The following is a 26,377-nucleotide window of genomic DNA, read 5'->3' as shown; positions in this document are numbered from 1 at the left end:
ACTTTTACATTTTTTGGAAAAAAAGAATGAGAGACAGATGCATTTACATTGAATCATCTGCACCATTTCCCAGCACTTTACCAAATACAGTAACTCTTGCTAACTGCTTTGGGACTCATCTACATTTGGATAGAAGTCATTCCTCTCAGATGTAGCAGTACACTCCCACACTTCTAGGTGCTACGTTCACAATCTCTCTATATATGGAACTAGACACACCCTTTGGGTGGAGCATGACACACTCCCTCAATGGAGCGCTGTGCAAAATTCTACTACCAACTATAATCTCCCTGAAACTAGTTTTCAAAAGTAGGCAAGTATGCATTAAAAACATAGTACAGTATATCACAGAAGCCAGCATTTCTTTATTCAGACCAAGATTGAAATTTTCTCCCCCAGGCCACTTAATTTATGCTTCTTCCCCTATTGGCTGGTGATACATTGGGCGGGGTGTAATGCCTTCAAAGATTGGAGAGAGGGAAGCCGAACAAACTCAGATTTTTTTTTAAAGGTGCAATGACTTGCAAGGCATGGTTTCGGCATGTAGAAGTTTGCCCCAGTTTGACTGGCATCCTGTGAAGCTGCCGAACTTGGGCGTCATTCCATTCCATCCCTAATGCCAATAATCCCAAACAACATTGCATCGTATCTGACAATGAAATACATATGGCCTTACTGTATGTTATAGACTGAGAGATGTGGGCACATGTCTGGGGAAGTCACCTACAGTATATTTAAATAATCTAAAGGGAAAACCAACAAACTAACAGCTGCATTAACTAACCCACATTAATGCTCATTTCTACTTGAATAACAAAATGTTACAGCTGCGTCTTTTTCCTGTGGTAAAAAATGAAACACAGTAGATTGAGAATTGGTATGGAATCCCGGTTGTCAGAATCCCGGTTGTCAAAATCCCGACTGCCCAAATCCCGACAAGGGGGGGACGTGGATCACCCCCCATGCAGGCTCGCTGCGCTCGCCATGCAGCGGGCCCGGTGCTTCGCTATGCTCACTCTATGGGTGTCGTGGACACCCACAGAGGGACAAAGTGCCGGGATTTCGGCGGTCGGGAAAGTAATTGCATCCCCTATATTGTGGCTATTTGAAATTGGTCCTTAGGCATATGTACAGAATTCTCATCATTTATTAATTCCATATTCTGCATATGAAATCCTTGTATAAATTATGTCTTCATTTATACATGTGGAATATAAAAATATCTGGGCCTCAGACTGTTGGTGGTTGGAGGTAGGAATGCTAATCCCAGGGCCCTTTTTTAAAAATTCCAGGAATCGGAGTTCAAAAATGGTCTATTTGTGGGATTGGCTTCCCTAATAAATAAAATCATTTACTCATGTTGGCGGTGCTGCCAGAAGTGAGGCTGCAGTGCTTTCAGTAGCAGCGGTGCGGCAGGCTGCAGCATGACCGCTGATCATGTCAAGCTGCACAGAGCCGCACAGTTAGAGATGTAAGAAGCTGGCCAGCAGGAGAAACCGCAGTCTAATCGGATGCCGGACGGGGTCCTGACAGGCATTTACCCAACATCGGGATCTTAACTGTCAAAACACCGACAGCCAAGTTCCCGATGGCCACCGGCTATTTTCCCATAGAGGGAGTATAGAATAGGTGTCTCACGTAGCGAGCCACTGTGCACGCAGCGTGGCTAGTGCAGCGAGCCCGCAAGGGGCTTAGTTGCGCTCACCATGCTGTCTGGGTCTGGCCAGTCAGGATCCCGACCTCGGGCTAATGACTGTCGGGATCCAGACTGTCGGACCCCTGTACCACACCCAGTCTAATCCCGGGATTGGAAACTCCAATCTCGGGATTCAAATCCCGGGAATTTTAAGCCTTATTCCAGGATCCTGCTGATTCCGATCCCAGGATTGGCCACCCTAGTTGGAGGGCACTGCATAGACTGGGTGCTAGAGGGAAGAATAACTGTGACTACAATGTAGATCAGTGGTTCCCAACCCTGGTCCTCAAGTACCCCCAACAGTGCACGTTTTCAGGTTTCCACACAGAATCACAGGTGACATAATTAATTAGCTCCACCTGTGGATCTTTTAAAATGTGTCTGAATAATGAGTGCACCTGCTGGGTGACTTGGAAAACGTGCACTGTTGGGGGTACTTGAAAACCAGGGTTGGGAACCACTGATGTACTGTAGATAAATAATTTTTAGAGCATCCTAGTAAAATTATTGAAATCATTTCTAGTGTTTACTTATTCCAAACACTGAGTGGCCAGAAATGCACTGTCCTCCCCTCGTATACCATCATATACATAAAAATACATAAATGACACTATCACCAGGTACAGTAACCTATTACTTTCCTAGTACAAAGTTATCACAGAAAGAGAGTACAACCATCCTCAAAGCAAGACAGAGATACTTACTTGAGGGACGTTGAAGACATTTAATTCCCAAACTTGCCGTGCTCATGACAGATCCTGTAACAAAAACATAAAGTCAAATATTTCCATATAATATGACTATGATCTAAAATAGGGTAAACAACAAAAGGCAAGCTAGATAAACAGGTACAGTATTTACATTATCTCTCATATTCAAAGATGAAAGGGGAACTTTACTAAGATGGGAGTTGTATTGAAGATGAGATGTTGCTATGGGCAACCAATCAGATTTTAAGGGCTGCCATCAGGAATTTTGGGGCCTGGGACTCATTTCCAGTCTGGGCCCCGGGCCCCTCCCTCCTCATTTGAATTACCGTAACCCGGCTCCTGCTCCCCCCTTTCCTCTTCTGCTGAGCTGCAGCCTGGAGGTCCTGAAGCGCAGGCTTCTTCAACTCAGGATGCCGGTGGCCAATTAAAATGCAGCACCAGCTGGAGAGCTTGCGCACCAGCAGCCGCTCTGATTGGCTGCTGGTACACCAGCTCTGATTGGCTCAAAAGCCAGTGCAGCATTTGAATTGGCTGCCGGTGTCCTGGGTTAAATAAGCCTGCACTCCGGGATCTGCTTTGTTCAGCGCTCTGAGCGCAGCGGAGGCAGTCGAGGGGGTTGCGGTGGGCAAAATGAGCTGCGTGAGCCCTTCCAGAGGCCGGGGCCTGGGACAGCTGTACCCAGAGCCGAATTTCCCATTAGGCACGTGAGGCACCGGCCTAGGGGCGGCACATGTTTGGGGGCGGCACTTGGATGCCTGTGATAGTACTTTCAGCCCAAAATGTACCAATAACTGCAAAATATCCACTGTACTGTACTATATTCTATCTTAAATAGAGTGTAAATGGATAGGACATGCAGATACTGCCCCTATAAACTGTCCTACTTAGTAAACATTATTGTTGTGCCTAGGGGTGCCCTCCTCCCTAAATCCGCCCCTGGCCTAGGGGTGGCCTGACCCCTAAATTCGCCCCTGGCTGTACCCACAGCACCCCCCTATTGGCGGCCCTGCAGATTCTATCTGTTATCTTCTAGAAGGTGCTAAATAAAAATGCTTATCTGATTCGTTCCCCATAGCAACATCCCTTCACAGAACTCCCATCATCTCATCTAACAACCTGTCTCTGACTATTTTCCTGTCAAAATTCTCGTCTCCCAAACTGCACGGTCACCTCCTCCCAAATTATCCTCAATGCTGCAGCAGCCCTGCTCATTTTCCTCACCAAACTACACACACCTCCCCTCTCCTTCACTAACTTATCTTCCCTTTTAGAAACCAATTCAAGCTTCTCACACACATTTCTGCTTTAGAACATCCCACCCCCTGTGAGGAGGGATCCCACCACCATCGGTAGACTCTACCCTCAGAAGATCCGTCAAAAACTGCTTCTGGCTTGTTTTCCATTCCAATAGTATATTTTGAAATGTAGGAGGATACTGCTGCACCTGGAGGAAACCAATGCAAGCCCAGGGAGAATACACCCAGTGCACACAGTAATGGCCATGTTAGGAATCAAACCCAAGACCTCAGTGCTGTGAGGTAGTAATGCTACCCATCCACACTGCCCAAATGTATTTCCGATTGTTATCCAGCACATAATCTATAGAGTATTTTAGCACAAATGTGGATTAACCCCTCTATGACAGAAATTTGTATAGAGACACATTTAGCAACTGATCTGTGTATCTGGCTACTTGCCCAGGTTGTAAATGGCTTTTTCCTGTTATATTGCTTCATTCTGTGCAGGGAAGCATCATACAATATGTGCTCATTATGAACTTAAGCTGAACAGGAAAGGCAGAAATGCTATTCCATCCTATGGTAATATAGATGTACATAAATGTTCTTGTTAGAAATCATTTTGGCCATTCTACTATATAGCACAGTACATTTATAGAGCCTGATTCAGTCACATGTAATAGATGGAGTGGCATAAACAGGTCCATAGTAAACACAGCTTTTATGGGTCAGTAGCTAATGTCCTACACCAGTATAATGTCCTACACCAGAGACTGCTATTACTGTGCTTAAAACACTGTCACAAGGCGGGTGTGTGGAATCAGTGGTGACTGGAGTGGTCTGATGGTGAAAGATGGGAATCACGATGGTGCTGTGAATGATGTACCAGACTACCAAATCACAGGAGTGGATGACACGAAGTGACAGGAACTAGCTGGGCTGAGACCGTAATGGCGCCGGTGACTGGCGAGAGAAGGATCTATTGACAGGTTATTGAACTGGGTGGCACAGAGGCAGGACTAGATGGAGCTGGGAACTTAATGATGAGCTTCTGAGAATAATTGTAGATGTCAGATACTGAATCTGGGAATGCCGGAATGCTCTCGGTAACACAACAGAAGATTGCCTCCTTAATTAATAATTAAACTGGTACACTCATGGATAACTGAAGATAGCCTCCACGATGAAATAACATGCAATGAGGATACAGAATAACTTAAAGATGGCTTCCTTGGCGGTTTACTGAATCAGGAACACAGGAACTAAAACTGGCCTAACTAGGCAACATCGGCAGGATCGAGGAGTACCGTAAAAGCTAGGACCCCATGACTGGAGATCAGATGACAGAATACTGCTTTGAGGCAGAAGGTCTCATTGCAAATAGATGCAGGGTAGCGATAAAGGGACACTCGGCATCTCAATGCTTCACAGCGACTGGTAAGTAACTGAACTGTGGATGTAGTAGTGACAGGTAACTTGCGGTGGCCATGTGGTAATTGGAACAGCCAGGCATCGCCAGCAATTGTATTGCTCTCAGCAATTAGCTTGCAGGATAAGGGGGTATACCATTAATGGAAGGTAGCAGGAACGCCCGGTAACATAATTGCATCTGGTAACAGGAGCAGCCCTAGCCATAGCAACAGGACCAGCTGGAAGCCATAGTGTCTGGTAGCAGTTTCTGAAATCTGGGAAGCGGCTTGAAGCCAGGCAGAGGTAGGAGACAGGTCTCACTGGAGATTAACAGGAGCCAGGAAAAGAAGCACAGAAGCGACATTTGTTCAAGGCAGTTACTGTTTGCTTGAGCAGGGTATTTGAACCACTTGTCTTGCACTGATTGGTTGGCTGGTCAGATGGAAACTGTAATAATTGAAATGCAGTCTGAATGGAACAATCAGTGCATAACTCCCACATTCCAAAAATATACTGGTGGGTTAATTGGCGCCCAAAAAAATTAACCCTAGAATGAATGTGTGTGCATGTACATGTGGTAGGGAATATAGATTTTAAGCTCCACTGGGGCAGGGAGTGATGTGACTGTTCAAATATTATCTTAACGCAAGAGCTCTCCTTTGCCATAATTATCGCATATGCTAGTGCATATGCGATAATTACATCTGCTGTAGCTGGCGGTGTGCGGCAAAGTGAGGGCGCGGATGTTAGATAATCCCGCCCCACAGTGGGGGCATTTTAGAACTCTGGTTAGTGGTGTAACTACTGAGGGAGCATGGGGTGCAGCTGCTATGAGGCTCAAGCTGTTTCTAGGTCACGCAGCTCCCCCTGCACCCAGTCCTGATTGCACCAAAGAATTAGCGGCATTCAGCAATCCCTGCTCCCCCTTGCTACAGCTCCCTCACCTTGGCCCGCCCCCCGCAAGCTGTTGCGCTCCCTCAACCCTCTCGCCCTCCTCGCCGGCTTCCAGCAGTCGCACGATTTGTGGACATTTAGGGGCGGGGCCTAATGCTGTGAAGTGCCCGCCTCCAATCGAGGCCCCTGGCTATGTTCCCACTGAGACCATACTTCCCAACATGACACTCTCCAGGAGGGACACAATGCTCTGTTTCTGGACTTTCTTCTTAATTTATGATTATGTTACAGGCTGTGTTTGAGTAACAAGATAGGAGCTGGTTGGCTGGTACTTATCTCCAGCCACTTTACCTTTCTCCAAGGCTTAGTACAAAGACCCCTTTGTGAGACTTCCTCCACTGGTCATGGTCCACTTATTGCTGGATGTGTCTTCAGCTGGAGAACCACTTCGGGACAGCTGCATTATTCTTTGTGGCCTGACAAATGGTTGCCATATCTATACACTTTTAAAGTAGTCACAGTATGCCTTCTGTAACCAGATGACTTATTGGAGGCTCCAAGATCAGCCTCCATTACGCAAGTACCCAATGCAGTAAGGATTTATTATCTACTACTATAAGTTCTCTTTGATATAACATCCAATATGTTAGAGAACAGTGTAAAGAATGAGATATTTGGGGGAGAAATTGTTAATAATGACAGATGAATGTCACCAATAGCTCATTCATTCCCACTAACCACACGTCCAGATAGCACAGCAGCAGTAACTTAATACCCAGCTGTGGTTGGGGAAAGTGAAATTGGTACCTCACAAAATGAGATCTAGAACCATTATTATAGAGCATGTGAGTCTCCTCCTCAGTGGGAGATGATGAATGCACTGTCACTGAAGATTAATAGAATGTGTCCTTAATCTATTACTCTATGGACCTTATTCCGGTCCGTTCGCATCGGCCCCTTCGTTCGCACGGGTAAGATGTTTTGCGTCTGCGCATGTGCGCTGGGTGCGTGCGTCTGTTCGCCGGGGGGGGGGGGGAATCCGGTGATGTCAGCTGATCCCCCCCCCCCCCCCCCGCATCCACGTCATTGGCTATTAGCATGAGAACACCCAGCGTTCTCATAGGAACGCCCAAGAAATGCTGGGCGTTCCCATATGCTAATGGACCAGCCTGCTGCCCCACAAACCCCCACCCTCCACACGCAAGGATGAATGTGTGCACCCAGCTAACAGATTGTTCGCCGTGGACGCACGCACCCAGAGCATGCAGAGAAATGCGCACGCGCAATAACAAAACATCAGTCCCTGTGCGAATGAGCGTCCTGAATAAGGTCCTCAGAGGGGGGATACATGGCCTGTATCTGTTGTGAGGGTCATGGTGCACAGATGTCCATGACAGATGGCTTTCTATTGTTACAAGAAATACCGCAGCTATAACTAATAGAGTTCGTAATACTAATAACTAATAAAGGGAACTACACTGATTAGTAATTTTGGTCTCAGGAAAGATTTTTTCTCTCTGTGTGGTTGGCGACGGTCAAAGTGGAGCGGATTTTTTTTTTTCTTCTTATAGGTCTGAAAATGAAACATGCAAAATCTAATAATATATCAGCTATAGATTCCATGACAGTAATGGGGAATAACAGACCAATTGCACTTAGCAACAACACAGCCATTGTTTCATTCAACAGGAAAAGTCAACTTAAAAACAAGTTTTAATTTCCTGCAATCATGAGTGCTGTCATCCCATAGTAGCTTTAGTAATATAATACTTTGGACTGACCTTGAGGAACAAAAGCAGATGAAAAGGATGAGCCACCAAGCCATAGATAACATTTACCTCTGAGAGGATTAGAAACAATCTAGATTCTGAATAATAATGAAATGTGTGTTTATAGGAAGTGCTGTAACTAGACTTTTTGGAGCCCTGTGCCAGAAGGGAATCGGTGCCTCCTTTCCCCGTACTGAAAATAAGAAGAATGCGAGGCAGATGTGGGCACCAAAACTTTAGGGCGTGGCTTCCTGGTGAAGGGGCGAGGACATACAATTGTACCAATTAACATTACACAACACATTAGTGTCCTTTATTTAAATGACACAACATAATAGTACCAATTCACATTACACAACACAGTATTGTCCGTTATTCGCGGTGTCATGCCACAGCCAGGGGACACGTTTTATATAAGGTCCCCCGGCCGAAACATAAGCAGTGTGGCTGGTCAGCCTTGGACGGGGTACCTGGAGGAGTGGGGACCCCCCCAATAAAGGCCCCCCAGGCTTCACCCATCCAGGGCTGAAGCCCGGGGCTGTCACCGGCGTCCGTGGCCAGTGGACGCCGGCCTGATAGGGTTAAATCTCACATACCTAACATTGCTTTATGCAGGAGAACTAAAAGTGCCAGCAGACCTCCCCCGCATGCTGGGACTTGGAGAACCACAAGTCCCAGCATGCGGGGCATTAATGGGCCCGTTGGGACTTGTAGTCCACCTGTAAAAAGAATGTTAAAATAAAACACACACACACACACACAGAAAAGTACTTTACTTCACACACAAACACACACCTCACTTTTACACGAACATACTTACCAATCCAGGATCCAGCGCTGGTCTGTCTCCTGCATAGCCAGCTCAGCCCGCACTGACAACGGGGTGAAACGGCTTTCTCCGGCGCAGCTAACATCTTCTGAAGGCTGATAGCGTGATTGGCCGATGCATCTCCATAGAGCCACATAGCTCAGCCCTGATTGGCTGAGCTATGCATAAGACGCTATCAGCCTCTGTAGCGCTGGGACAGCACTACAGAAGGTGTTAGCTGTGCCGGAGAAAGCCGGCTCACCCTATGAAGCCCTATGCATTTTGTCCCCTGTATTTTTGGAACCAGGTCCGGCTCAATGAGCCCGGGGTTGGTTATGCTCAGGAGGGGGGACTTCACGCCGTTTTTATTTTATAAACACAAATTCGCACATTACCTCAAATTCGCACATTTTCATGCCTAAAATTTGCACATTATTGCACTTAAGCACACTTTTTTTCCCGGAATACGCACCTTATTAAATATGCGAATTCGCGACAAAAAATACGATTTTAAAAAGTACGATAATAGACGAATTTGAAAGTGCGAAAAAATCGCATTCTTTTAAATGTCACCCTATATTTCTAAACTTATACCATATCTCCTATAGCTAATGCCACCTCCACCCTGTCCTATGAAGAGAGCTATTGGAGAGTGAAAAGTAATTATTTTACATCCCTACTGCTCCCCCTGATTCTTCTTGGGAGCATTCTCTAACCCAGGGCATACTTGCCGGTATTTAAAAACCCCTCTCCGGGAGTAGGAGTGAATGTGGGGCAAAGTTTCGGCGGCGGGGCGATGCTGACAACACATAGCCCCCACGAGAAGCAGCTGCATTAAATCGCGGGTCTGTGGATGGGGGGAGGGGCTAAAATGATGCGATTCGTGTCATTTTAGCCCCGCCCCCTCTCACGGGCCCGCGAAAATCCGCATTTTATACTGCGGGGAAGGGGGGGAGCCGTGGCTGTGGTCAAAATGCGGGAGACTTACCCACCTTCCCGGGGGGGCCGGGAGGGGAACCCAATTTGCGGAACCCTCCCGGCCATTCCGGGAGGGTAGGCAAGTATGACCCAGGGCTGTGCTTTATTAGCAAAAGCAGATTTCCCTGTTTTCTAGGGTTAAGACTTAGTCCTGTCCCAACATAAGTAAAATGATAAATGACCTAAGTATCCTCATAACTGCAAATAGCAGAGATAAGAGATGTTACAGGAATAGAAACATTCTTGAGTATACCCCAGAGACACATCCAGACACAGCAAATGTCAGTTATTATACTACTCTGTCATTGCACAACATTCATTGTCCGGGCACTTCATTATTAATTATTACAAGTCATCCATTGTTCCTATAGCTCGTCCTTTCTGCTTTAAAAAGTACATAGAATAAAAATCAGGGGATGGCAAGGAATAGATTGTAAGCTTGTGAGCAGGGCCCTCCTGCCTCTATGTCAGTTTGTTTCTACCCAGTTTGTTTAATCACTGTTGTCTCCAATTGTAAAGCGCAACGTAATATGCTGCGCTATATAAGAAACTGTAAATAAATAATAAGGAAGGAAGCCAACAGACCTATGAAAAGAACATTTTCCAGACCTACAGTGCATGTTTTCACCTAGAGCCAACTAGTGCAGTCAGCTGATGTGACATCGTGGGGCTTTTTCAACCAACAGGATACTAAAGATATCTATCAGTCACCAACAGGAAGCCAAAGTTATCCATCAGTCCATCAGCGTTTCATTAACAGCTAAACCAAAGACAGCTGTGCGGGAATACAGAGAATTCTCAGAAGTTCATTCCCCATAACATGTATTCTTGGTTCAGCACCAAAGCATCAAAATAGCCTGGGAGAACTTTAATTACACTGGAAAGTGACAGGGAACTAATGTTCTACCTGGGAACACTTTATGATTTCTTTTGATACTACATATTCTATTGGCAAAAAACTTTTCTCCTACATAATTCTGCCACTGCATACCTTCCTCAGTCATTTTTCAGATGAGCAGGATGTTATACATTGCAAAGCTGGACACGGCGAATATACTACAGTCACCAATACTGACCTGCAAACTGTGATCATTACCCTTAATCAGCTCAAATGTGTACTACATCTAGTGAAGTAAATGCACTTGCAAGGTTGGGAGATACAGCATTGACCTTTATAATAATAATCATTCTATTTATACAGCGCTCTTTCTCCACTAGGACTTAAGGTGCTTAACAGATAGAATGAATGTAATACAGTACAGGAACAATGAAGTACAGAAAAGCTTTTCATAAACGATACTTAAAGGAATTACATGATTGCTTGAGTAAACAGGAAAGTCTTGAGCCTTTTTTTTTTTTTTTAAGTGGGTCTCTCGAACTGTGCGAGGAAGTGAGTTCCATAGATCCGGAGCCGCATGGCTAAAAGCTCGACCCCCAAACGAATTACAGGAGATTCAAGGTATCTAAAAGTCCATAATCTACAGATCGCAGTACTCGACTGGGACAGAATGGAATCTTCAGCTGCTTTAGGAACCTTGGGCCTTTGTAATATAGGGCTTTGAAACTAATCTATTTATATTTGCTGATGGCATGTAAATGGAGAAGGCAAATTATCCCAATCACAAATGAAAATAAAAGTGAGTACAGTATGGTACAGTAATGGGTTGGTATCAAAAGACCGCCGATTGGGTTCCCAAAAGGTCAGAATCCTGGTGGACCCTTGGGGAGTATTGTAAGCCCAACCCTACCCTTAACTACCACAGCATAACACTGTTGTCCCACCCCTACAGACCCCTACACAAATCCCCCACGCAGTTCATATCTTTCTCCGTAGTACTTAACCCTAAAGCTGTGTACACACAATGCCATATATTGCAATGACCTTTGCTGCTGAATGATCAAATATGCATACATCCAAGGATCTTTAGTTATGGGAGTGGAACAGCAGCTATGCAGAGGATCACTGAATGTTACTCATCTCTCATATTACTAGACAGGGATTTCAAAACTGGACAACTGGGAGAATTGGGAGTATTAAATATCTGTCCTTCATTGCCATTGACATGTAATGATCGATTCAATTTGACAATTACAATAGATAAAGATAGATAGATAAAGTGCCTTTTCTTACCTGTAACTGGCTGAGTTACTGTACGTTGAACATCTGGAAGTAAGAAAAGTGACCAGGTTAGCTATAATCCTCTAATGCACATTAGCAGCAGTATACAGCAGACCATAGCACTAACTGACAAATTGTGGACTCTGTGGGGTATACTTAATCATGGTTTGGTTTTACTATCAGTTTTGCAAACAAGCTATTTACAAAAGTCAAAACTTCTAGAAAAATAAACAAAATCCACATTACAGTCAACACTAGACCAACAATTATTTTTTTTCGCACACAAAAATAGGTTCTAAAGATTTACTATTGCCCAGTTTTTAAACTGACTACAAAATGACATGAAACGAAGAGTTATTGTAAATAAAAAAAAGTATGACCCCCCCCCCCCCAAACGGTACTTTAAGAGAGGAGTAGGGCCCGTGTGCAGGTTTCAACTTCCTCTCTGGTGGTACAGATACTCTGGCATTGTTCCTGATTGGTGTTCACCAGATCAGGAATGTCAAATGATTGGGGCAAACAATCAATGAATCTCTGCTAATGAATTAATGCAGTTAATGTTAAACAGTGCTGGCACAATCGATGTTGGCCACCGATGAATACAGGTGTCTATCATTGTAGCATAATTTTAGTCGTACTGATCTCTCTTTATGATCTTTATTGCAGTGGAGCAGTAAATGTGATAATGATAAATCTGTGCAAGCATATGACAGAAGACAGTTACTAAAGGACGTTTGAACGTTATATTGGACAAACTCATAAGCCCCACACTAGAAGACCCGCACCGCGGGAGATATCGTTACCAATATTGCCGCTGGTAAACGAATTGAGCATACACACTACACAATACCGATAAATTATATCGCTCAGTGACATTACCATGAGCTGCTGAACATGCAGGTTATTGGCTTATAGCCAAAATTTACCTGCATGTCCAGCCAATGATGTGCAGGTACACACTTAGAAATCCATATCACCGCAGATATTAACTATATTGTCAGTGCCACCTATGAAAAAAATAGCACATACATACAGGACAGTACCGATATCGTTCAGTGATGTCACCAGGACCTCCGACATCATACATGCAGTCCCTGACAATATTGTCAGATTAAGCTGCATGTAGAAGTCAATGGGGAGGTGGGGTAAGCGATGCACGGGTATGATGCGATATTGGGCATAAACACTGGGCAATGTTCACTAACGATATTAGTATTGTGCATATCATTAAAGTTATATCACTCAGTGTGTACCCAGCATTAGTCTACTGCAGATAACACCCGCCACCTTTTATTGATAAATCACTTGCTACAGATGGAGCAGCTCACATTGCACACATTGCACACACGAGTCGCTCGCGCACCTCATTCTGACAGAGCCCGTCTCCACCGGCTCCTCGCTGCTCTCCGATCCTCCCCTGTAGCTACCCGCACCCCCCACTCACCATCCCCATCTCCCTGAAGTGGAGACGGGCAGGGAATCCGCTCCCTGCTGCCGTGCTGATGGGGACAGGAATTCCATGTGACGGGGACGCGCGAGCGTCTCAAATGCTCACGCGTCCCTGTCAGATGGAGCTGGTGTCCCCCAGCCTGCGCCAGCTCAGGAGATTTGGTGATAGTTCAGGCTGGCTGACAGGCGCTCCATCTGAACACGGCCACAGCTTTGGAAGTGGAACATTCTGTAGGTAAGGATAATCTCATGTTTAAAGAGTTGTCACACACAGTAAAAGGCCTATTTAATAAGCTATTCAAATCGGTTGTCACAGCCTTTATTAATAAAATACTGCCTACTGCATTTCATATTTTCCAACCATCCAGGACAGGTCTCCAAGGGAAGATGCAGGAGCCCACTGAGCTCATTGGGCAGGGTGATTTGGGCCATTAAACCCTCCCCAATCAAACTCACTTCACTAGAATGTATGCTGGATGCATCAGGGTAATCTACCCCCAGGACTCCCCAAAATGTGGAAATCCCCTGGACTCTCCAAGACAGTAGGAAAGTGTTCTGCTGCACCAAACCAGCATCAGGGGATATGCCAGGGTTGCACACTGTCAGCAGTTTCCTGTCATGGCTTCTCCTAAAGAGGAGACTGTCAGCAGGAGACTGTCAGCAACACGTCGAGGTCATCAAGCCCCACCCCCAGTACTGCAGAGCCCACAATTTGCGGGTCTTCAAGGAGGGGGTGAGGCTAAATTGTGTGATTTGCATATTTAGCCCTGCCCCTCCTCTCAAAAAACAACAATTCGGCCAGAGAGATTCGCGGGTTACTGACGGTATCCGGGAGGGTTGCCCACCTTTCTGGGGGGCCGGGAGGAGGACCCAATTTTTGGGAGCCTCCCGGCCATTCCAGGAGGGTAGGCAACCCTGGTATATGCACATAATTAGGGAAAGCCCTATCTCTGGTCATGTCAGAGCTGCACATAGATAAAACATTGTGGTTAAAGGTTAGTGCCAGTGCCGCAGTTAATGAGCACATAAACCCTTGTCTATGACAAGAGCTTATCCTGAGGAAGTGAGGAAATAAGGTTCTCAACACTCAGTCACCAGACGTCACAAACTGTATATTGCAGCGTCATATACCCAGAATTTCTATTCATATGGCTTAATTACTTTGTACAGAGACAGTGGTGTTTGGCGACAAATTAAAAAGGAAATCAGTTTACATTTACTCACTGTAAGAACCTTATGTTCCATTATAGAAAACACCAAGGAAACCGCACAACATCCTCAAACTACAATAAGCTGCTATAGAGAACACAAACCCCACACAGGAAAGACCTGCTCCTTTCCCCTGGTTACAGAAACATCAACCTGCAATGATGTCGTCCTCAATACTAAACACAAACATGATTTTCTATTTTCAGTGAAGCAATTATCAGCGGTCTGTGCGTGGTTCTAAGTCACAGTGCGCATCTAGCAATGGTGGCAGCAGAGAGGCGTGTCCTGACCAATTAGGATGTGACTGCGATCCAGTAAGAACCAGTAATGTTTAACGGTGGCTGCAACAGTTGTATATTCTCATGCAGTCGGTATATTTTTCACATTGAAATGACAATTCATCAAAAACAAAACTTATTGCAGTCTTACTTTAAATCAGGGGTTCCCAATCTTTTTTGAATCACGGCACCCTAGAGTATCAAAAATTTTTCACGGCACCCCTAGGCCAAAAATAAATTTATTAGATTGGGTTTATATGTGATTCTTTGGGTCAGGTATGTGGTAAAGGACAGGATTTGCTTCTGTTTGTACACATTTTATTAATGGCAGCCACCATCATTGCTTTTGCTTATAAATAATTAACCATTAATAATTTGAGTTGGTCCTGGACTACCAACCCAGGGCACCCCTGCATGTGTCCCGAGGCACCCCAGGGAGCCACGGCACACAGTTTGGGAACCACTGCTTTAAATCTATCTTCATCCGTGACGAAATGCGTAGGGACGTGGCTTAGCATTGTGTCTACAAATGAGATACTGGGGACAGGATGAGTGTAACCGGCTTCAACATAAAGGTTTTTTACACAACCACTTATGCCATCTGATTGCAGTGATAGGAACCACCGACTCTGGTACATGATCCAGACCTCTGTAATTATTATTTTATCAATAAACTTGATGGATTTAACGGATACTTTGCACTTTGGAGCACTCCTTTCTATTTTCTCTAATATATATATATATATATATATATATATATATATACACACACACATATACATATATACAAACATACAGTACTAGTGTGAAAAAATGGTAATTTGAAATGAATGAACAGAAGAGAAATTTGAAAGCCCACTCTTATTAAGTCCCAGTGACGGAACGCATAGGAATGTGTGTGAGCAGTCGATGGGGATGAAAGAAAGTCCAGCTGTTTCACTTTTTGCTGTGCACTAGTGCAGTGTTTCAAAATGCCACCGGTGGTACGTGATCTCAAACTGTTATCACTGTGCTTGGGTCACATGTAATGGATCGCAATTTTTGCTAAAAAACTGCCACAAGTTTACCACAAATGGCACATGTAAAAGGCAAAAACCGCACGTTTTTACCATTACCCAACAAATCGCACATATAAAATCACATCCAGAAATAAAGCAAAATCGCACATGTAATAGGTTGTGATTTTTAAAATCGCACATCAAACATGTCTAAAAAAATCAGCCAAAATAAACCAGCTTCTGACTGGCAAGTTTGACAGATCCCGGTGTTGGTTGTTAAAATACAGGTGGACCTCAGCCATTTTTTCCCCTGTATGTTTACAACCTGGACCGGCTCAAAGAGCCCGGGGCTGGTTATGCTTGGGAAGGGGGACGCCACAGCGTTTTTTCATACACAAAAAAACACATTCCCTTTCCTATAAAATTGCAACTTTCTTTAAAAATCTCACATTCCCATTTCTAAAAAATCACCAGAAATCGCAATCAATTTCTGCCCTTCCCTACATTTCACATGTGCTACTTGGTGTGATTTTTTAGACATCTGAAAAATAATTTAATTTACAGTATTCACATGTTACATCAGTTTTTCCCATTTGATAACAAATTTGCCTGGCGATCAATTCTGAATGAGGCCCATATTGCACACACTAGCGGAAATCAGGCGCTCCTGGAGAATTCATACATTACTGAGATATGAAAATGTATCTTGTCCGGAAACAACTGCTTTGTGGGGTGTTTACTTAATGTCTTCCTATGCTTGTTCTTTTTATATTTCATTTCCCTTCCCAAATTAGTGTTAATACCTTATTTTATCTCATGGGGTACTTATTTGTAAACCTATTATCCTTCAAAATCATGTGGAAAGAACAGATTGTGAATTCCTGTGGTAGGCAGACCAATGCTGCAGTCCATACTTGCCCAATTAACTGGAAGGTCCAGGAGACACTCAGATAATGGGAATAGTAGGCAAGTGCATCAACAGGGCAGCCATTTTTATTTAACTGATAAGTAGGCCCCTGGACTTGTATATTTGCATACCTTCCAACTTTCATTGGTGGTCCGGCCGCGCACCCGAAATTTGGGGGGCGTGGCCTCACTCATGCGAGGCCACGCCCCAGTTTTACCGCTGCTGCCCCTCTGCCTGCGGGGAACAGATGCACAGCATCTATTCCCCGCAGACAAGACTCCCAACTGCCCCCCCCCCTCGCCGTGGACACTGCTGGCCCTGGGCGGGCCGTGGGAACGTCCCCGAAAACAGGGACGTTCCCATGGTGAACGGGACGGTTGGGAGGTATGTATTTGCAGGTGGCACTTTATTCTTGTCAATGATGGCATAGGGATACACTCTGGAATCAGGTAACACATAACAAATATATAATAAACTGTAAATAAATAAATAAAGCCGTCTTGACCAATATAGTTTATTCTTGAATCATCCAGTCTTGTGCAATTGACTTTTTTGCTACTATTTAACACATAAGAAATATTGGGGCAAATGTATCAATCCTGGTAAAGTGATAAAGTTGGGATAAAGTGAAAGGTGATAATGCACCATCCAACCAAATCCTAATTGTCATTTTTTAAACAAAGCTGACTGGCTGGTGCGTTATTATCACCTTGCACTTTATCACTTTACGGGCTTAATACACCTTCCCCAGGGCCGGTGCTAGGGTGTCCGGCGCCCTCCTGCAAACCATAAACTTTGAGCCCTTTAACATTTCCATTGCAAAAAGCTGCAGCCCAATTGTGGGAGTGTATGCAACATGTGATCCTATGGAGGATCTCGGGTGCATGTACATGTATGCATACACCATCTCAGTGCTGTCTCTGCAAAATATTGCAGGCACTAAAGGTGCCTATACACGCTGCGAGAATCGCATACGTTATGGGCTAGATCCCATCGCACGGCATGCATGCAATGTGTGTGCGATGCGATCCGAAAGCAGTACAAAAAGTATGTGCAGCACAAGAAGAGGGTAGGAGATAGAGGGGCCGGAGTGTTGAGGACTGGCAGTGGCACTGGCACAGCACACTGAGAAGAGGGAAGGAAGGGGAGGCGGTGCTGCTGCCTGTTCGTCATTTGGTTGACAGCAGACAGGGGCAGGGAGCAATGGGTAGGGGGCGGATCTGGACACGGATTCAGTATGAAATCCCGGCGGTCGGGATCCCGGCGTTCAAAATCCCGACGCCGGAATCCCGACAGCCGAAATCCCGACAAGGGGGGGACGTGGATCGCCCCCCCCCTTGCGAGCTCGCTGCGCTCACCACGGAGCGGGCCCGGTGCCTCGCTATGCTCGGCACGCTAATTAATTCTCCCTCCAGGGGTGTCGTGGACACCCACGGAGGGAGAAAGTGTCAGGATTTTGGCGGTCGGGATTCTGAACGCCGGGATCCCGACCGCCGGGATTTAAACTGCATCCCCTGGACATGACATGTCATCCAGGCATTCACAGACAGTGCTACATGCCTCAGCGCAAGTGTCCGTGAGGAAGAGGGGGCAGGTCGCAGGAGGAGGACAGTGTGTGCGTGGTGCAAGGAGCTGCTCAGCTTCTCCATACTGCTGCCCGCTGTCAGACAGGCACTGTGGGTGGCATGCAGGCTGTGTGCACTCGCAATGCAGGGAGCAAATCTTTATACTGCCGCCCGCCTGCTGTGCTGCGGGTGGCGTGTAGGAGGCAGTGACAGTGAGGGCTGTGGCAGCTTTAGCAGAGCAGGGAGGGAGACAGCGCCTTTTCAGCATGGCGCCTCCCTGCTTTGCAGGAGCTTCTGAATGGGTAGTGCCGGCCCTGACCTTCCCCATCCGGCTGTATAATGGTGTTACTAACTCATGCATGAATATATTACATAGTCTATTTCTCTGTGAATTTTAGAAATATTAGCACATATGTACAGATCACACCATCACTCCATTACTAAATCTCTTATCCATAGACTCATTATATCCTGCATTGATTATTGCAATAGTCTCCTACTGTAACTGGCAAAGGCGTACCTAGATATTTATGGGCCCCATAGCAAAAGTTTGTAAGGGCCCCCTATTTACCAATTGATGATGATAAATGTATGTAAAACATATTACTTAGACAGCAAAGATGGGCCCCCTTCAGCTCTGGGCCCCATAGCAGCTGCACCCCTTGCACCTATGGTAGTTACGCCCTTGGTAACTGGTCTTCCCAAGAAAAGACTCTCGCCACTGCAATCCATTTCAAATGCTGCTGCTAGGCTGATCTTCCTAGGAAGACGCTTACCGTCTCCTGATCCGCTCTGCCAGACCCTCCATTGGTTGCCTTTATTTTACCATATTCAATCTAAAACATTTCTACTCGCATATAAAGCTATTAACCATACTGCACCAGCTTATATCTCTCTACTTATCACAAAATATCTCCCATCTCGATCACTCCGCTCTAAGGAAGATCTGCGTCTCTCTTCTGCACGGATCACTAGCTCCCATTCACTATTACAGGACTTTCATCGGACTGCTCCCATCCTATGGAATGCCCTTCCATGCACAATAAGACTCTACACTAGCCTCCAAACTTTCAAGCGTTCCCTGAAAACTCCTTTCTTCAGGCAAGCCTATCATATTAAATACCACACGCATAACCCTCTGAGGCACTTATGTACCACTGTATATAGCTTCCCTTCTGGACTTGTAACTTGGTGGGACTGCTATGCTATTACTGGTGCCTATCGTTGTGTTTCCCTCCTATGTCCCTATAGACTGTAAGCATGCAGCAGGGCCCTCCTACCTCCAAGTCTGTCTGTTGTTACCCAATTTGTTGTATCACTGTCTACTATTGTAAAGCGCTACAGAATCTGCTGCGCTACATAAGAAACTGTAAATAAATAAACAAATCACTCCAAGTTTCACTAAGGAAGTTTTGGGTAGTGATGCAGTGCTCTGGTGCTAAATAAGGATGTTCCATCCAGCAAATCAGGGTTTAACATAAATCAGGGTTTGCCGACTTTAATGTTCTCCTCTCCGGGAGAGGAGAGTTTCAGCAGCTGCTCGGAGGGACGGGGCTTGAGCATGATGTCACTAAGCCCCACCCCCATGACATTAAACAGGTGAATTCGCTGCTCCCCGTGGAGGGGGCGGAGCTAAAATGACGCAATTCTGCCATTTTAGCTCCGCCCCCTCCTCTGAGACCCGCGGATTGCGGCATTTATATGTCGCGATCGGGGGCGCAGCGGGGGTCCCCCCTGAATCCGGGAAGGTTGCCCACCCTTCCGGGGGGCTGGGAGGGGGACCCGATTTTCGGGAGACTCCCGGCCATTCCGGGAGGGTAGGCAACCCTGACATAAATGATGCTTTACTGTCAGTGTATAAGAAGAAGCACAGGCATAAAACGAAGAACAGCCTTACTTCTTTGATCCACTTAAACCTCGGCTGTCAGTCTGTGTCACAGCTTTAGTCCCATAGGGGCCTATAAATACATATTTGTCAATATCGACCTTGGGTATGTCAACCATTCTTAGGTGTCAACCTAGTTACTGTAGACCATGGGTCTTCAACCTATGGCCCCCCAGATGTTGTGAAACTACATGTCCCAACATGCATTGCCACATTTTTTCCTATAAGAGCATGCCAAAACTGTCAGGGCATGCTGGGACATGTAGTTCCACAACATCTGGAGGGCCACAGGTTGAAGACCTGTGCTGTAGACCATTAGTGGTCAACCTAGGGGCTATCGACCTACACATTGACAATCACCTATACCGTAACCGTAAGGAACACATATGTATATACTGATATAGGATGGTGTGTATTTTATGTACAGTATGTGCCTATGCACATCCTTGCTGGCGGGTCGCCAGAACGTACGCGCTGGCGACCCGCCAGCAGCCTCGCCAGCGAGGAGACTGAGACGCGCGTGCGTCTCACGCGCACGCGCGTCTCAGTCTCCGTCGCTAGCGTGGCGGAAACCCTGTCCGTCTCCGCCTCAGGGAGACGGACGGGGTTAGGGGGGGGTTAGGGGGGATGCGGGCAGGCGGCGGGGACCCCGGGTTACCGCCGGCAAGCCGGCGGGGACCCGGGGAAACGTTTGGAAGCGCCGTCGGAAGGGGGCGCGCGCGCCTCTCGTGCGCGCGCGTCCCCTTCTCACGATCGCCATGGCGCTGGCGGGGGATGGCGGCTGGCGACGCCAGCGCCATCCCCTGCCAAGATGGGAACAGACCCATCTGTACATACAATGAAGTCTGTTGTGTAAACCAGTGGTTCCCAAACTTTTTGAATCACGGCACCCTAAAGTATCAGAATATCTTTCACGGCACCCCTAAGCCAAAAGTCAGGAAAAATATTAAATTAGTTGTGATTTAAATGTTCTCCTTAGGTCCACTTATGTGGTGAGAAACATGATTCACTTCTCTTTACCCACATATTCTTAATTGGAAGCCACAAGCACTGATTTTGCCTATATAATTGACCATAAATAACTTGAATTGGTTCTGGACCACCAACCTGAGGCACCCCTGCAAGTGCTCCAAGGCACCCCAGGGAGCCTAGGCGACAGTTTGGGAACCACTGGTGTAAACCAATAATGGCTCTAGTCAGGGCTGAGAATTTCAATTTCAGTTAATTAAAAAAAATAGAATCTAATTTCCAGCCATTTACAGTAAAATAAAACTATTCAAGGAACAACTAGATCAGGATGAAAACACCAGAACTGACTACAGAAGCTCCATCTATTTATTGGAAATACGATTCACCTTATTTTACAGTAAATATCAAACCGGTGTGATATATGTTATGTCACAGTACAAAATACGGGATACTTACATTAGATTTCATGAAGGTCGACAGGGTCGAAAATCGACACAAGTAAGAAGGTCAACATGAGTTTTTCACTTTTTTTGAGCCGACGTGTAGATAGGCGGTATTTCATGCCCTACCATCCACTACGCCTTGGCGGAAAAATAAAATAGTGTGCAGAGCGCAGCATGGCGATACACTCTGCGACACATGGCGAAAACTCATGTCGACCTTCCCAATGTCGACCTAATGCTTGTGTTGACCTTCCGACCTAAGCCATGATGACCTCTTTGAGGTGTCGACCTAAGCCCTGTCGACCTGCAGTGGTTGACCTAATGCATGTTGACCTTAATGCATTCGACCCTATGACCCCATACCCCTAATTACATGCACCATTAGTTATTCTGGGCCTAAGTATAACGTATCTCTTATGACCTGTAACTCTTTAGTGATTCCTCATCAAGCAAAAGATAATGGGGGAAATTTAATAACGAAAATACCCATAAATAGAGATATTCATATTAAAAAAACGCCTATTTTATACGTTTTCGTAATTTCGGCATTTACTATGCCGCAAATTCCGCTATTTGTATTCATGGCACACATTCGTATTCGTATTTAGAATTACGAATGTATGCGCCATTGAAAGAATAGTTTACTAAGTGGCCATATATAGTATATGGACGGCAATTAGCAGGATACAGCCGCTAATTGCCGGTAAAATATGCCTGGATGACACACTTCATTTTCCCGGCGTATTTGTCAGAAGCCGGCACGGATCAGTTAGATCCGCGCAGGCTGAAGTGTAAAAAAAAATGAAAAAATAAATAATTTGAAAAAATGGCGTAGGGTCCTGGATTAAAGAAAAACGGGAAACAATTGAAATAGGGGTTCCCCATATTTTTTAAAACCAGGCCCAAGGGCCGGTCCTGGTTCCCAAAATACGGGGGACAAAACGACTAGGGGTCCCCCGTATTTTGTGAACCAGCACCAGGATAATGCCACAGGCAGGGGGAGACTTTTTATATGACACATGTTTACAGTTCTGTTTGAGGATGGATCTGCCGTTGTACTTCTGTTATATGTTCATGTCTTGAAATAGGTTCAATATGGAACCAAAACTTTGACCAGCGATTGAACACATGTACTACTGATCTTTGACACAGCTGACTTACTATTATAAACCTTTTGAAATTGGTAAGTGCCTTCTTGGATTTTTTCCTTCAATACCTCTATATATGTATTGTATATACTGTACACACACCCCACAGCCTATAACCCTAACCATACACACACACACAACCCGCAGCCTACAACCCTAACCATACACACATCCCACAGGCTATTATGTGGCCACAACCCTTCCCAGGGGCTGGCTGGCAACTTTTAGCCTGGGGGGCAAGTCCAGAGCACCGGCCCATAAGTAACAGCGTATCGTTAAATGGAGGTTTTTCGTATATGTATTAATAAAAATAAAAAAAAAAAATAGGGCACCACAGGCTGCTCCCCTGTATAATATCAGGAGCCCCACAGGATGCTCCCCTGGCTAGTTATGCCAGAACCAGTGGCATAACTAGCCACTTTGGTACCCTGTGCCAGAAAGGAAATTGGTCCGTGCCCCACCATCAGACTAAAAATAGGATAGTGCGCGCAGCAAAATGTAGGAGCGATACTTCATGGGGAAGAGGCGTGGCCATATAAAAGTACTAATAACATCGTAATGCCCATAACACATTATACCACACACAGTAATGCCCATTATGTATTATGCCACACAGCGTAATGCCCTACACAATATGCCGCACACCATAATGCCCATATGATATTACGACCCACATTATGCTCCACGCAATGCCCCGAGTACACCTGCATATGACTACATAATAGCCCAGCGTTACCGACAGTAGTAGAGCTGCATATATATATATATATAAAACGCACACAGTTACCAACAGTAGCAGCGCAACTTATACTGTACATAACGTCCACATCAGTTGCCGACAGTAGTAGTATCACAACTTATACATAATGCCCACACCAGTTGCTGACAGTAGTAGCACTGCTTATACGTAACACCCACACCAGTTGCCGACAATAGTAGCATTGCCTATACATAACACCCGCACCAGTTTCTGACAGTAGTAGTGCTGCTTATACGTAACGCCCACAACGACACCAGACGCAACAGCAGTAGTGCTGCCTATTCATATGCCCCCACAGTGCCACACATATGCCCGTGGCACCAGATATCATATGCCCCCACAGTGCCACACATATGCCCCCAGTGCCAGATATATGCCCCCAGTGCCACACATATGCCCCCCAGTGCCTGATATCATATGCCCCCAGTGCCAGATATATGCCCCCACAGTGCCACACATATGCCCCCAGTGCCACACAGTTGCAGTACAGTGAGCAACTCACAATTGTCAGGTCCTAGGTCCTGTGTCCTGTCCGGTCCTCCTCTAGTCCCCCTGCCGCCGCTGCATGTTTCTGGGGAGGGGAACGCATCTCTCCTGCCCCACATCTATCTCGCGGGCTGGCTCCTGATTGGCTGCCAGCCCGCGAGCACTGATTGGCTGACAGCCGACTGTGTCACAGTGACACAGGGAGGGGAAGGAAAGACGCGCAATGCGCTCCCCTCCGAAGGCAATCAGCTGTGGCGGTGCGGCGGAGGCCACGCCCCCCGCCACTTCCATATGCGCGCATGCGCATTGCAGGAAAATTTTGCTATTTGTTATGTACCGCCATACTTGCACCCCTGGTCCCACTTGAGTCAGTAAGTTTTCCCAGTTTTTTTGTTGTAAAATTAGGTGCCTCGGCTTATATTCGGGTCGACTTATACAGAGTATATACGGTACATCATTACACTGCTCTGTTGTTACAGCCCCAATATATCACTATTATAGACAGACAAACATAGATTATTACCAGACATCCAATAAATCAGCAGGGAAATTCCGATATTCCAGTAGATGTGCATCTTTCCTCTCTGCTATATGCTCCAGCGTAGTATCCTGGGGATTAGGTATCAGTTGTTCTCTGAGCTATGTGCTACTTATATCACCCGTATTCTCAGTGTTATTCTCAGTCCCTCTGCCTGTACTCTGTGCGCTACTCCACTGTCTCCTCACACTATACTGTAAATGCCTCTATGATGTGTTACCTACTGTATGTGCTTCTTCCTTATCTGCCCTTCTTGCCTGTAATAAGTCACTTAGCTGCCCTGTAACTCTGTCAGCAGAACTTAGGGGTAACCAGTAGGATCTCTGTGTACTTGGGATCTATACTCCCTGCAGTAATAATTCTCTGCGCTGCCAGTATGAAGTACACTGTAGTATTGTCTGCTGACTGGAGCGCTCTCCCAGCACGATGCTCTGTCTCTGATTCTGGGGAAGAGGAAGTGAGTGAGCATATGGGGGAGTAAGTGTGAGGTCACTCTAATGTAAGAATCACTGGTGTGAGATGGAAGGGGCGGTGGAGAGTGTAACAGGGACAGCAACAGGGAGAACAAAACAAGAAAAGTAAAATGTATCTGTTAGCAGTAACTCTGAGGAGATGCAGCATTTGCTTGTCTGTAAGGGAAATATACAGAAGATCAGACCTAGAAAATAGACTATTGTAGTAGTAGTAGTGATGATGGGGGAAATTAACTAATATGAAAAACCTAGTTTTTCGTATTAGTATTTCCCCTACGACTGCATACGACTGTTTCAGTCGTATGCAAAGTCGTGTTCCGGAGGGGAATGTACAAAGCAGTCAGATATGACTGCTTTGTAACCTTCCGATGGTGTAACCATTCGTATTACATACCTCCCAACAGTCCCGATTTTAGCGGGACAGTCCCGATTATCAGGGCCTGTCCCGCTGTCCCACCCGCGGGCGTCAGTGTCCTGCGGCGTGGGGGGGCTGTTGGGAGTCCCCCCGTCAGCTGCTAAGCAGCGGGGAATAAACGCTGTGCACATGCGCACAGCGTCTATTCCCGTAGCCAGGGGGCCGGGGGCATGGCTAGAGGCTCACAGAGCCTCTGGGTCATGCCCCCATAGCGGCATAACGCCCCCCCCCCCGAAAATTTCGGCGCGCATTATCTGGGTCCCGCCTGCTGCACTGTCAAAGTTGGGAGGTATGGTATTAGCTGGCCATATATATGGCCGCTAATACAAATTCGTACAGGCAGCCTGCACGGATCAGTCAGATCCGTGCAGGCTGCAGAGTGTAAAAAAAAATAGAAAAATAAATACATTTTAAAAAAAAAACAGCGTGGGGTCCCCCCCTCCACAGCTGTAACCAGCACCAGGCTGAAAGAGCCGGGGCCGGTAATTAAAAATCAGGGAACCTGACAAATAGGGGTTCCCCAATTTTTAACAACCAGCCCCAGGCTCCAGGTCCGGGGCTGGTTCCCAAAATACGGGGGGACAAAATGAGTAGGGGTCGCCCGTATTTTAAGAACCAGCCCCAGGCACAACCAGCCAGCAGGATAATGTCACAGCCGGGGGACACTTATTATATAAGGTCCCGCAGCCAAAACATTGACCCACTGACCGGTCAGCCTGGCCAGGGGTCCTGGGGGAGTGGGGACCCCCCCCCCCAATAAAGGGGTCCCTCCCCCTCCAGTCTGAAGCCTGGTGCTGCCCCCGGACCCTGGGCTGTGGTCACCGGGCTGATAGTGGTGAAAAAAAATAGATGAAAAAACTATTGTTTAAAACTGTGGAACTATGAGTCCCAGCAAGCCTCCCCCACAAGCTGGGACTTGGAGAACCACAAGTCCCAGCCTGCGGGGCATTAAAGGGCCCGCTGGGTCTTGTAGTTCCACAGTTAAAAAAATAGTACAATAAACACACACTGACACAATGAAAATAAAAGTTTAATACATACATTACACACATACTGATACTTACCTTTCTTGATCCCGTAGGTAGCCCTCTGTCCTGGTGTCCGGTGTCCTGTGTCGTCCTCCAGGTCCATGTCGGCGGTCCGTGTCGTCCTCCATTTCCATGGCGGTGTCCGGGTCCGAAGAAATCCATGTTGGAGCTGTGGAAGGAAATCCTACTCACCTGGTCCTGTGC

The 26,377-nt window shown here is 46.2% G+C and overlaps 1 protein-coding gene across 1 annotated transcript in view; it reads right to left on the bottom strand.

Annotated features, from left to right (window-relative positions):
- Nucleotides 1-24,703, bottom strand: part of LOC146075598 (adhesion G protein-coupled receptor E5-like) — a 77,430-nt gene extending 52,727 nt beyond the window's left edge. Inside the window, exons 1-3 of the mRNA XM_083184985.1 lie at nucleotides 24,243-24,703; nucleotides 11,635-11,667; nucleotides 2,401-2,454 (exon numbers count right to left, since the gene is read on the bottom strand). Coding sequence (XP_083041111.1) covers nucleotides 2,401-2,454; nucleotides 11,635-11,667; nucleotides 24,243-24,294 — 139 coding nt within the window. The 5' untranslated portion in view covers nucleotides 24,295-24,703. The remainder of the gene's footprint in view (nucleotides 1-2,400; nucleotides 2,455-11,634; nucleotides 11,668-24,242) is intronic.
- Between the last annotated feature and the right edge of the window lie 1,674 nt (nucleotides 24,704-26,377).

The sequence above is a fragment of the Crinia signifera genome, chromosome 4, assembly GCF_055691185.1.
Source record: "Crinia signifera chromosome 4, ASM5569118v1, whole genome shotgun sequence".
In the NCBI taxonomy this organism is placed as follows: domain Eukaryota; kingdom Metazoa; phylum Chordata; class Amphibia; order Anura; family Myobatrachidae; genus Crinia; species Crinia signifera.
This window is presented reverse-complemented; position numbering and strand designations above follow the sequence as displayed.